Source organism: Aedes aegypti, chromosome 2 (assembly GCF_002204515.2).
Source record: "Aedes aegypti strain LVP_AGWG chromosome 2, AaegL5.0 Primary Assembly, whole genome shotgun sequence".
NCBI lineage: Eukaryota > Metazoa > Arthropoda > Insecta > Diptera > Culicidae > Aedes > Aedes aegypti.
In genome coordinates this window covers 151745599-151759130 of record NC_035108.1, presented here as the reverse complement: position 1 = coordinate 151759130, position 13532 = coordinate 151745599, and the positions used below count along the sequence as shown (strand labels likewise).

The 13532-nt window shown below is 34.6% G+C and overlaps 1 protein-coding gene across 10 annotated transcripts in view; it reads right to left on the bottom strand.

Moving 5' to 3' along the window:
• LOC5571938 (transient receptor potential cation channel subfamily A member 1) overlaps positions 1-13532 on the bottom strand; it is a 123436-nt gene that overhangs the window by 63989 nt on the left and 45915 nt on the right. For all 10 annotated transcript variants that reach the window (XM_021842755.1, XM_021842757.1, XM_021842756.1 and 7 more), the window contains 2 exons: positions 7044-7239; positions 6667-6963 (listed from right to left, as the gene is read on the bottom strand). In XM_021842755.1, the coding sequence (XP_021698447.1) occupies positions 6667-6963; positions 7044-7239 (493 nt within the window). The remainder of the gene's footprint in view (positions 1-6666; positions 6964-7043; positions 7240-13532) is intronic.

Genomic DNA, 13532 nt, shown 5'->3' with positions numbered 1-13532 from the left:
TCTCCTGTCTCGATATTTTTTTATTTTAACCGTGCAATACTAATACTTTTGAGAATTCTATACTGCAATATAATACTAATACTGCGATACAGGTCGGATTCGATTATCCGGAGACTCGATTATCCGTGATTCGCCTATCCGAAATTTTAGATTCGATTATCCGGAATATGTTTTTTTGATATGATTGTTTTTCAGCTTTTATGCATAGAATTGAAATAATTTAGTATTGAAACATACAATATGAATGGTTTAGCAGTTTTGGACGTAGGTAAGAAAAAGTTGGTTTAAAAAGGTTTTTCTGGTCAAAAAACTTGTTTTCTTCTCAATGTTCCTAGAAATAATGTCTGGCTACGCCACTGCCTCATATAAAACAAACAAAGAAAAAAGATAACATTTAAGTTCTTTTATCGCAGATTTTTTTTTCTTAGTGATTCGATTACCTTGAGGATTCGACTATCCGGAATGAAAAAAAAAAATCGACACTCTGGATAATCGAGTCCGAACTGTACGTAACCTTTTTTTGACTCAGAATAGATCGAAAGACAATGACCTTGGGTAGCGTTTTATACAAAAAAAAAAAAACGCTGCGGATGAGGTTAATTTTGCTCAATTATTGATTAAAACCCCTTAATGTTAGGTAAGTCCTTTTGAACAGTTCCGCGAAAATGCCTAGATATCATGTGACATATCAAAATTCATGATGTTTTATGCAGAAACTGTGAATCTGTTGACCATTACAAATGGATCCGATAGGGCTTCAAGAATACTCCCAAAATTTTCTTTGGAATTTCTCGTAATTAAGTCTTCTATTAGGGATTTATCCGGGAATATCCCCAGAGATTCAAACAGGAAAATATTTACCATTTCTATTAGGGAATCCAACAGCTTTAATGAGTGTTTCTGTAGGTATTCCACCAGACAAATTGTATGCGTTTCGATAGTCTAGTTGACAGCGTGAGGGATTCTACAGTGAAGGGTTCTAAGAATTCCTTGGAAAATTTCTCCTGATATTTCTTCGAGTGTTGTTTTTTCTGGCATTCCTTTAGGCATTCCCACATGAATTTCTTCAGATGGTTGTGCTACGCGTTTCCACGAATAATCCATTTCCCCGAAAAGTGCTTGGCACTCATAACTTCATCTATTTCAGGGTGGTGAATAAACCGGTCATCTGATATGCACCCTTCTTTATCTGATCGGCGGTTCTTCCGAGATTCACCGTTTTCATAATTTTGGCCAAATACATGTGTTGAGGGAGAGTCCTTGGGATTGCGGTTATATCAGGTGGACTGTATGTTGGAAAGCAATCTCCAAACACGAATTAGAGGTTGAAGAGGAACCATCTTATAATTAATATGTCGCAGGTGGTCTTCTATGCTCCTGAATTTAGCAATAGGATTCCTTTCGCCTTGTTGCTTACGGTTACATTTTTCCGATAAACCAATAACACACGCGAGTCGTTTAGTACAAGAAACCGTACAATCTACATTTATTACCCAACTCCATATTTACAGTACGAAAACTACATTTTGAACAGTACGTTTATATTCAAGGTTTGATCACTAGGGCAAGGTGGGGCAAAAGTGGAATAATCAAAGTTTCCAGAAAAACAGAAGTAGTTGAAACAAAACAATACCATGCAGTGAATCTTCAACATATTGGCTATAATTTTGCTGAACAAACTTGTGTCAAAATATTTACCCATTTTTTGTTATAACAGTTTCAAAATTGATTGTCTTAAATGAACTTTTGCCCCACCGGTGGGGCAAGAGCTCGAATCTAGTGTGGGGCAAAAGTTCGCTGGCTAAAACACAAAATATCGAAACTTTTATGACAGGCATATTTTACACTAGCCGTAAACTTAAGTTTACTTAAATTTGAAGATGATATGTGGATTTTAGGCAATTTGCAAATTTTTCCATGAGTTTATACATGGGTCGAACTTTTGCCTCGCTGATTCGAACTTTTGCCCCACTATGGGCCAAAAAATATTTCCTAGCATTTATACAAAAACTAATACACCTCAAAGCATCCTTATGTAAGGCCTAGAAACGCCCTTGCATAAAATATATAAAAAGATTTTATCTTCAATTGGTTCCATGCAACGAAAGTTTGACCAAAAATAACAATATTCACGTCAAAAAACAACAAATAGCCATAACTTTTCCAAATCTCAATCGATTTTTATGATATTTGGAATGAAAGTCTCTTACTTAAGGCGAAGTAGGCCGTCATTGAAATTTGTACGCGTCGTTGATGATTGTTGCTAATTCATCTCACGATTTCAAATTGAAGAAAACCAGTTAGTTTTGCACTGACACAGCTGAAAAAGTATCAGCATACTTCATGTATGTAAGCGCGTACAGTGATACTTTTTCAAGTCAATATAAACTATCACGACTGAGCTTTATCACTTTGTAATTGAAAGCTGAAAAGCCATCACGGTTGCCAAAACGAATGACGGGCTACTTAGCCTTAAATAGCATTCGAACCACCATGACGTTTATAAGTTTTGTTTTGAATTGAGCTAGAAATCTTAAAAAGAAACTCTTGCCCCACTCGAACTTATGCCCCACTTTACTCTACTGTCTCCTCAATATAGCAAACTTATCCCAATGCGCGCGTATTTATCGTTGATCGACTCCACGTGACCCGAAGAGAGGATAATTATGAAGCGAGAGTCATTCACTCTCCGTAAGATGCCTCCTAATGGTTATCAAAACTCCAATGTGAATAGATAAGAAAGGGGGGGAGGTTTTTTTTTTGGCGTATATTCAATGTTTCCAGGGATGTAGTTCTGGGAAGCAATGCTACTCGCGAACACATGTTTTAGAGAATGACCCAACATCTCCTTCATTTGATTGCTTATCGTTCTCTCTAGTTCACGACCCTGTGAGAAATATTATTTATCTTTTTTGAACTGCAACACCTTTCGAAGAAATGGGTCATTCGGGGAACTGGATTTCGGGGAAATTAGATTCAGGGAAACAACTTTCAGGCAAAGTAGCACAATCCCTTCAGGTTTAGTACTGGACAAAATAAACTATGCATTGGTTGATTTGAAACTATTTTGTTTTTAAAAAAGGTTAGTATGCATAACTTTTTTTAAAGTTTTCAATGGTGAACAGGGCCGCATTTACGGGGAGGCTGAGAGAGCCATTGCCCCCGGGCCCCCACATTTTAGGGGCCCCCACTAATCCCGACCAAAAATATTTATAGTTAAACTTTCACGAATAATTATGCAACTTTTCGAAAACGCATCATATGATTTGAAAGATTATTTTTTTAAAATAAATCTGGAATAATGGGCGACATTTTTGGAAATAAACTCTAAAATGTAAAATTAAAAATCAAAAACGATTTGAATTAACAAGTGGAGTGCCATCCTTTTGCTTAAATTCTTAACGATTTTCCAACTACAACGAAAGCTTTCTCAATGAAGTTTAAGACTAGGTTCAAAAGCAATTTATATATCTGCTTTTTTATTTATTTTGAAAATTACTTTATCGTCCACGTCGCAGACCTGGTAGCGTTTAAGTGCCTTGCATATAGCAAGTTTAGAGAACTCTAGCATGAACAAAAAATAGACCAGACAGGAACCGAAAAGAGACCGAAAGTGGATCAAACAGGAAACAGAAAAACAAAATGTAACCTAATATGAACCAGAAGAAAGGAGAAACAGTCTGCATTTCTCCTTTTTTTGTAATTCTTTATTACGACATTACGACAGTGTTACTGCTCGTATTACTGTATGTTTTTTTTCATGTTTTTTTTCTAGGATCTTCGTGAGAATTTAGGTATTTGCTGTGGAATTCCTCCAAGCAATTTTCTAAGGATTTTCTCCAAGAATTTTGTTTCGAATATCTCAAGAATATAGCCTAGATTTTAACAAGGATAACTATAGAAGTTACCCAGGAATTTCTCCAAAGATTCTTTAAGATATTTTTCAAGGAAAGCCTAAGTCCTCCATGATTGTATCAGGTGATTCTTCCATCGATTTCCTTAGTAACAACTGTAGAATTCGGTTGAAAGATTACTCGTAGTATAGTCTTTAAAAAAAACTCGGGGGAATCCCTGAGGAAATAACTGGAGGAGAATTCTTGGAGTGCTCAAGTATTCTTGGAGAAAGTTCTCTAAGCATCCTTTGCAAAATTGCTAGAAGAATTTCTGAGAGTATTGGTAGAGGAATCTCTAGAAAAATTCTAGAGGGATCCCAGTATCAGACCCTGAAAATATTGCAGTTGAAATCTCTGGAAAAATCACTAGGAGATTTTTAGAAGTTTTTCCATGAGACATGTGAGAGGAAATTCCTCAAGAACCGGATGAAAAGCTGCATTGAAGTCTATGATTTTTTTTCTCTAGCCCTATAGATAGCATTCTGATTAAAATAGAGACCTTAGAGATCTTCGATTAAAAAATAAACTTTTATTAAAATAGAGATCTACTCAGCAAACATTAGTAGCTGAATAACAGTTTATTCAGCTGAAATATGTTTGAGAGTGGTTGGTTCAACTCATACTCCGTGAAAATGTTTGATGGGAAATCTCTAGAAATAGACCTGCTACCAGCCCTACAGCAATTTCTTCAACTCAAAACTGTGAAATAAATCTGTTTGTTCAACAACTTGAATATTTAACATGAATATATAAACATAATTTGAGTTAAGGTACCTATAAGAAGAGAATCATCAATAAAACAAAAGAATAAATGGTACAATATACAGCATGGGACAAAACATTTGAATATTTTTCGATTTTCCATACAAAATGGTCAACTTTGGAGGCTCATATCTCATTTATTTGTGAGCCGATTTGAATGAAATTTGCACAGCACGTCAGATATAACTTGAATTTTATCATTAATTTTAGAAAGATGTTTCCAATCACGAGTTCAGCAGCAATAACAGTTTGACTGAAGCGATTTTTTTCGCACTTTTTATAATTTACGTAACTTGATGGAATATCATTATGATGTCTTTAACAAACTTGTAGATTTAGACAATATGAACAAGTTTGTTGAAGACAGTTTATGTGTAGCGCTTTCCTATTTTGAGATAAATCGTTTATTATTTGTCTTTAAAAAAATCACTTTGGTCAAACCGTTATTACTTTTAAACTCGTGATTGAGAAAATCTCTCAAAATATATGTTTAAATCCAAGTCATACCTGAGGTGCTGTGAAAATTTCATTTTAATCGGTTCACAAATAACTGAGATATGAGCCTCCAAAGTTGACCATTTTGCACAACATTGTTAATTTCTATTACTTAATTTTGAGACTATTTTATCAATTGATGAATGTTTTTTTTTTGAAAATCAATAACGTAGGTTGAGAGAGATCAGCAAAGTACTAATTTTGTCAAAATCAGTTCGAAAATATCTGAAATCTTAAGGAAGCTCTAAAATATTGATCAATTTGTCTCCGGTACGGTAGTTTATATTATCCAATACTGTATGTCTCCAGCAATTCCTTAACTCATTAAGCTTCTGGCATATCCTCAGAGAGTCTTTAAGAATTTTTTGTAGGAATAATTCCATTTTTGAATTATGAATCCTGAAATAGGTTCCAGATGCTCTTGTGCTCCGAATGGCCAATATGTATTTTTTTGGGGTTTCATTTAAAGGTCTTATATATTTTATTTACAGCTAAGAAAATGAAAAAAAAGGTATTATAATGTATCATCGAGAGCGCATAAAGTGGATTGCTCAGAGTACATTTTAGCAAGGATTTGTTCGTTTCAATTGTTAATCAGGAATCTTTAGATTATTATCTCTTTTTTCTACAAAATTGTCCCCAGACAAACAGACGTAACACTCTCATCATTGTCCATCGACATTTTGAACCAGGCCTGCCCAAACTTTTTGACTCTTTTTCGACATAAATGGTTGGTGCGTTCGCAAGAATAGACCGAAATAAACAAAATTAGTTTCAAATCCACACTGAAAATTTAAAATTTATATCAAACTCTTTGCTACCTGAGCAGAAGAAAATAACTTCTGAATACCAAAATAAGGTATTCCATACTAGAAAATTTCCAATACTTACAACCTGAATAAGGTACGAATGAGCCCTGCATAATAGGTAAAATACCTCAAATAATATCTCAAGCATAGTCTACGAACACCAAACTGATAATTAGATCAGGTATTTTAATACCTCAATAATAATTGATGGATTTTCATATAAAAGTGAAATTTTTCAATAGTAGTTCAATACCTCCAGCAGACCTCAATAGCTGTCTAAAACCTAAATGAAGTATTTTTAATTGTTTTTAAGATTTTTTTTCAATACCGTTATAATACCAAATTGAGGTGTTGACAAACTAAACAATACCTAATTTTGGTATGATACCAAAAAGTGGTCTGCATAAGTTATTGGGAGTTATTTGTTCCTTCTCGGGTAGCGATGCAAGCAGAGGTAAAAATCAGTTTTTCGACTTAATTGCACCGGTAGCAAAGAGGTTTATATAAATTTAAAATTTCCAGTGTGGATTAGACAGATATACTACTAAGCTTTCATTTGAGACTAATTGTACTGTCTTTACTATGTCAGTTGGCTAGAAATGATCTTAATGCACAAGGAAGGTTAAACATTCTCGATTAGATTTTTTTAAACATCGCGAAAATTGTGTCTTCTTTTACCACTCGAAAATTTATTCTACGAATCCTACCTGGGCCGCTGCCAAATGAACCGGCGTTGAAAGGTCATGCTGCTGGGTGGATATTTTTGCTCCCGACTTTAGACAAAGCTCGACCGCTTTAATATCTCCACCATGAACAGCTGAGTGGAGGGGAACGTTTCCCTCCGAATCGTAGAAGGAAATCATTTCCTCGCGTGTGCACCCTTTGGACTCACCCCACTGGAAAAACACTTCCATCGTTTTGGAGCTGGCATTCTTGGCCGCCTCATGTATGGGATAGTAACCGTTGTTGCAGGGCCGCCGAGGACACGCACCAAATTCCGAAATCTGCGTTGCAGTGGGGAAATAAAATATTAAAATATCTACCTAGAAGCAGAACATCAAAAAGAAACATCACTAACGCTTACCAAAATTCTGGCACACTCCTCGTGGTCGTAGATGGCAGCCAGATGTAGTGCGGTTCGACCGTGTTCGCCTCCTTGCTGTATATCGATGGTTTCACGATATTTTCCCATCACTTGTAGTCCTTTGACTTTGTTCAGCTCGGTAGCCAGATGTACCGGCGCCAGTTTCTTGTCATTCAGAATGTTCGTTGCGACAGGTCTAGCGAGGAAGAAAATTGAATGGTTAAACATTCCTAAATTTCTGTGTTTTATTTGATGTTGAATTTGTAACGGTTCATCGATTTGTTTGAATACAGCTGTGAAATCACAATAAGAGAGATGATGCAATTGAAAAACAGCCAACTCTTCAACATTCGTTGTTCCATTAGTCAATAAGGAAAGACGAGGTAATATCCGCTTCTTAAAGAAAAACGCAATTTTATCTGTATATTTTGTCGAAAACGTTATTGTTATTGGTTAAGCTAGCAATTACAAAAAAAAAACAGTCATTTGAGTGAGTTAATAATATCTTAGACATTAAATTTGATAGAATTGAAAGTCAACGTAATGACGTTTCGAAACATTGGATAAGAAGGTCGACCATAAAAGAAGACTGTGGATAAGTCCATCAAATCTTTAAACCACACCAAATTTAATTTTTCGGCAAATTATTTTCTGCATTTAGGATAGTTCTGCATTCATTGCTTATTTATTTGCTACATTCATCGAACATCATTGTCTACATGAATTAAAACTGAAACTAAACATAGGCATTGGAAACAAGTAGTCGATATCTAAAAGCATGAGTACTAATAGAGAAGTCAAACAGATGGTACACACGTTTGAACAAAGGACACATTTCACGAATCGGTTGATTTTGACCATAATCAGTGGCCAAAGACCATGGTTCAAACAAATTTTCAAATTTTTGTATGGACAAATGACCCGATGGTCTGGAATCCCAAAAAACTGTCCACGTGGTTAATGGACAGCCCCTTAGCAGTTTTTGCACAAACAATGCCCTCTTAAGTTGGCGCCGCCTTTGTAATGTGTCCATTACAAGGAGTCGCCATCGGTTCTGATACAGCGGGAGACGAGCGGGATCACGCCATGGAAGAAACCTCAACGCATGCTAGTGAGAGATATTATCGACCACTTTTTCGCGCTGATTGTAAGTTCGTTGACTTCACACCAATATGAAAAACTATGAACTATATTTTGAAGCTCCTGGCCGTTTTCGGATGTTCTAACGACGAGACAAATCTTCAAATCATCAGCATACATCAGCCGGCATCCACGCGGTAGAACTGCACAAACGTTGTTGAAAGACATAGAAAATAGCAGTGGACCAAGGTTGCTTCTCTGTGGAACACCAGAACTGTTGGAAAAATAACTGGATTGAGGTACTTCAATTTTAACAGACAGACGACGGTTCGTTAAATATGAATGCAGCCAGTTGACGAAGTTTGATGTGGCACCACGGTCGCCCTTTTTGAATACAGGAAACAGAATCGATTCTTTCCATCCATTGGGATAGATGATTGTGCTCTTGCCAAATTGCAAATTACTGTCAATGGACCAGAAAGTGCAGTTCCACACATTTTGAATACAATAAGCGGGATACTATCCGGGCCTGGCTGATACGAAGACTTAAGTTTACCAATGGCGCTATCGATATCTTCTTCAGAAAACGTAATGTTTTGAATATTAAGTAAGCATATGTAAAGCGTCTGTAATTTGAAGAAGTGGCGTTATTTGTATAAAAAACCATGCTTCAATTCAGTTTAAATCGGAGATGAGATATCGATGATGTAGGGTGCAGAACCACATGATTCGCTTTGGCATGAGGGGTTTTTCTCGGCCGAATTGTTTGAAACTTTGCAATAACAAGCGCATCAGTATGACGCATATTGTGGCCAAATATGAGCTTTCAAAAACCCCTCTGTCGAAGTGAATCAAATGTGCCAAGAATAGGATCTGGCTCCCTATAGCTTTGTATATGAAATCAGTGTTAGAAAAAAAAATCAAAATCTCCAAGTCGGGTGTCATTCCTCAAATGTTTCTCTAATCTGTACTTTTGATGCAAATTTTTGGAAATTTGTGAGCATATAAAAACAAAGGTTTGCCTAAAAGTCATAGTAATATAAAACGATTCTACCCCATTACCCCGAATGTCATTAACCTGAACGCCATTACCCCGAATTCCAATATCTAGGGGAAATGTCATCAATATCATCATGTCAAGATAATTGTAAATTCGGGGAAAAAGCATTCGGGGTGATGGAATTCGGAGAAATGGCATTCGGGGTAATGGTGTAGAATCATGCACTTTAATTCAATCAGCTCAACATTAAAACTGGCACCCTTTTCTATAATTTTAGTTAAAACAGAATTAGGACGGTGTACTTGCATCCCTGCTTTGAGTTTCATTTTAAAACTTTGACATTTTCTGCTTTCTAACGTCCTCAGGGACATCGAATTTATTGTGAGCAGTGATTAACTGGAACCCCGGAAGCTGCTGGAAGTCTGCTATTACACACGTCTCACCATCCATAACGATTCAATGTGGTTTCGTCAACATCTGGATGTAGAGCTTCCGTGTACGTGTTTTACCTACCGTATTTTGTCTTCACCGCGATTAGGTACCCTTTGGACTTTGTATGTATGTAGTCCTCAAAGTTTTTTCGCATCTTGCTCGAAAATTTTGGATACATTCAGTTTTTTCGCCATATCTCTAACTGAACTGTTGGGATTCCTCTTGAAAGCTTGAACTACCCGTTTGTGATCCTTAACACTATACGGAGATCCATTTTTGCCACATCTGCTAGTGAAACTTATACAGCGTTAAAAAATACACATTGAACAAACGAAACCCAAAAGTTCAACATAAAATACTGAATGAATAAAAAGTTACAGTCATTCAAAAGTGGTGCAATTTGATTCCGTACATCCTTTATACACCTAAAAAGGGCTGAATTATATAAAAAAAATAATAGGTATGATAAAATAAATCATGTGCACAGGTGGGATTAGCGCTTTACACACTTCGCTACTGGGGATTTTTTTTTATTATCGTACAAATTGGGCCGAAGGGTCTCAGATTTTCATGAAACTTTTTCCACAGGCAGGGCTCATGGATATATGAATAAAAAAAAATTGAGAAAAAATCCGGGTCGCCTATTTTTCCGGAAAACTCAGGTGGAAATTTTTTGTTTTCCCTTGACACTACTTACTTTGAAAAATCATAACTCAAGAACGAAGCATCGTAGAAACAAAGTTTCTATATGAAAATTTAAGCAAATTTTCTCAAAAATCCAAAAAAAAAATATGAACTGGAAAAAGCTTTCCACAAAATTTTCCACCATTCGGGAAATTCATAAAGAAAAGCTGGAAAATCTATGCCCGAACTCGCGGAAATTTTTTATTAAAATATTTTTGAGAAGGAAACTTTATAAACTTCAATTCTAGTAACTTTTAGGATGTAATTTTTTTTTTGTTCCTGAGTTATGGTCAATTTTGTGAAAAATGACCATATTAAAACTACAAATGAACTTTAACACTTCACTTTTTGCAAAAAAATAAAATACTAAAATCACTAAGGTGAGCAAATACCTTTAAACTCTAATATGTGTTGCTTATCTTGACAGATAGGCCTATTTCGTCTGTGACTTACAGACTTCTTCAGTGTCGAGTGCTCGACTGACCATATTAGCCTTTTCTTTGAAAACAAATCTTTGCATTTTTTACAAAATTGACCATAGATCAGGAACTAAAGAAAAGTACATCCTAAAAGTTACCAGAATTGAAGTTTATAAAGTTTCTTTCTTAAAAATATTGTATTAAAAATTTCCGCGAGCTCGGGCATAGATTTTCCAGCTTGTCTTTATGAATTTCCCCAACGGTGGAAAATTTTGTGGAAAACTTTTTCCAGTTCATATTTTTTTTGGATTTCTGAGAAAATTTGCTTAAATTTTCATATAAAAACTTTGTTTCTACAATGTTTCATTCTTGAGTTATGATTTTTCAAAGAAAAGTCTTATATGACACATCTGGACATTTTTCACAAAATTGGCCATAACTCAAAAACGAAAAAAAAGTGCATTTCAAAAATTTCAGTGATTAAGGCTTATAAAATTACCTTCTCGAAAATATTTGTTTGAAAATTTTCCACTAGTTCGGGCATAGTTTTTCCGGCTTTTCTTTACGAATTTTCCCAACGGTGGAAAATTTTGTGGAAAACTTTTTCCTGTTCATATTTTTTTTTGGATTTTTGAGAAAATTTGCTTAAATTTTCATATAAAAACTTTGTTTCTACGATGCTTCGTTCTTGAGTTATGATTTTTTAAAGTAAGTAGTGTCAAGGGAAAACAAAAAATTTCCACCTGAGTTTTCCGGAAAAATAGGTGACCCTGAATTTTTCTCAATTTTTTTTATTCATGTATCCATGAGCCCTACCTGTGGAAAAAGTTTCATGAAAATCTGAGACCCTTCGGCCCAAACCCGTACGGTAATAAAAAAAATCCCCTACTAAGTTGCTATGTGGCTCAATAGTTCAGAAGGTACAAAGTTGTGAATGTGTTTTGAGATTTTGTGTGTAAAGTGCAAACACGATCGAAAAAGGTCAGTCAACATACGGTCGTATATGATAGAAGTATAAAATTGGAGGCGATATACGTACATTCACCTACACTTTTGTACTCTTATTCACTGCCGTTTACATCTTTGTGTTTACTGGGCGAATACAAACTGTATAAACGTGTAAAGTGCCTTGAATTTACGAATCTAATATAAATAATAATAATAAATAAAAAAAAATGTTTTATTTTTAAATCCCTACTAGAACTATTGCTCAATATGCGATGGAATTTCTTGAAAACTTTGAAGTGATCGTGAAAACACTTATCTCAAAAGCAGACTCAGTCCCAGTTGGAAAAATTATCACGTTGTGTTAGGTATTCTTATGGAAAATAGGCCATCCTCTGCGTGATGTAAAACAAAGTTGAAAAGTTGCAAAAATATATATTTTAGAAACTTGTTTCTAAAAGAATCATTTTTTTTTCAGCCAGAGAATGCAATGGGAATTCTTCTAATCATTTCTCCTAGAAGCTATGTAGAGGAACATATTACATATATATAATTCGATTGTATGGTTAAAGTTTCCTCCAGTTGTTCATGTATAATTTGTTTATGATTTTCAGCAATTACTGAGAATTTTCCCAAAAAATAGTACAGAGTCTCATCAAAAATGTTTTCAAGATCACCAAGCAAGGACTCTTTCCACGAATTCCTCAGTGAGTTCGCCAACAGTTTTCCAATTTTGCTTTTGAAGTTTTTCCTAAAGTTTCTCCACAAGACAATCTGAAAAAATCGCAACAAAAATTTTCCAGACTTTCTGCAAAAATATAAATGATTCTTCCAGGTGTTACTTTAAGAATTCCTCGTAATAATCCACAAGAATTTCATGGGCGATTTAAAAAGAATTCAATCGGGAAAATGTTGGTAATATTTTGTTATATAATTGCAGCATAAATATAATCCGAAAAAAAAAATACAAAATTCCTGTCGTAAAATTCAAGATTTGTACCGTAGAATTTGTGAAGCCCAACGACAATGTAACTCACAGAAAAGCTTAAGTGGTCCTACAGTGGATTTACAAAAATTCTTGTTTTTTATTCATCTTTTATAATAGATAATTTTTGTTGTTTAAACAGATGGAATTTTTATTGAACGTGTTTGTAATTTAAATCTTAGATAATATTTTGTATAAGCTCCGAAGTATTATGATACTATGGTGAATATATTGATGTAGAACCCATATTTCCTTCCTTTAGAAATCCCAAACAAACTTTTTTTTTATTATCAATTATTTTGTAGTACTGTAAAATATGAACGCGCAAATATTACCGGTATTTTATAAGAACATTATCGAAGATGTATTGTAATAAAATTCGTAATGTAACATTTTAATAAATTTTAATCTTATAGGAAACTTTTGCATTACTTTGAAAATTTGTTGAAGAATTCCCGATGGACTTTCAGAAGGGACTATACGTATATACAATTCTGAAATTTTTCAAAACTTCTATAATTTGCCTTTTTTTTTATTCTTTAAAATGTTGCTCTTTGAAACATGGAAAGATTTTGTACGAAGTTCCTCTAAGCGTTATGCGAAGGTAGCAGAAACAACAAAATGTTGCAGCAGGTTGAACAATAGATAGGCAATGGTACAAAGGAAAATAAGTGATTATTTATAATATTTTTTTTCAGGAGGTAAATTACATAAATCTTCAACAACTTTCCTTGAAATCTATCTTTTCTTGACTTCTGGTTTTCTACAATTCTGTCACGAACAAAAATTCAAACCAAGTGTATGAATTCAGCCGGTAATTGGTAAAATTATTTCTAAAGAAGTTTTTTGAGGAAGATCAACACAAATTTCTTTATGATTATCTTAATAATCCTTTCCCCTTCCCAGTTATTTTGCTACATATATCTCTACAGATTTATTGACCG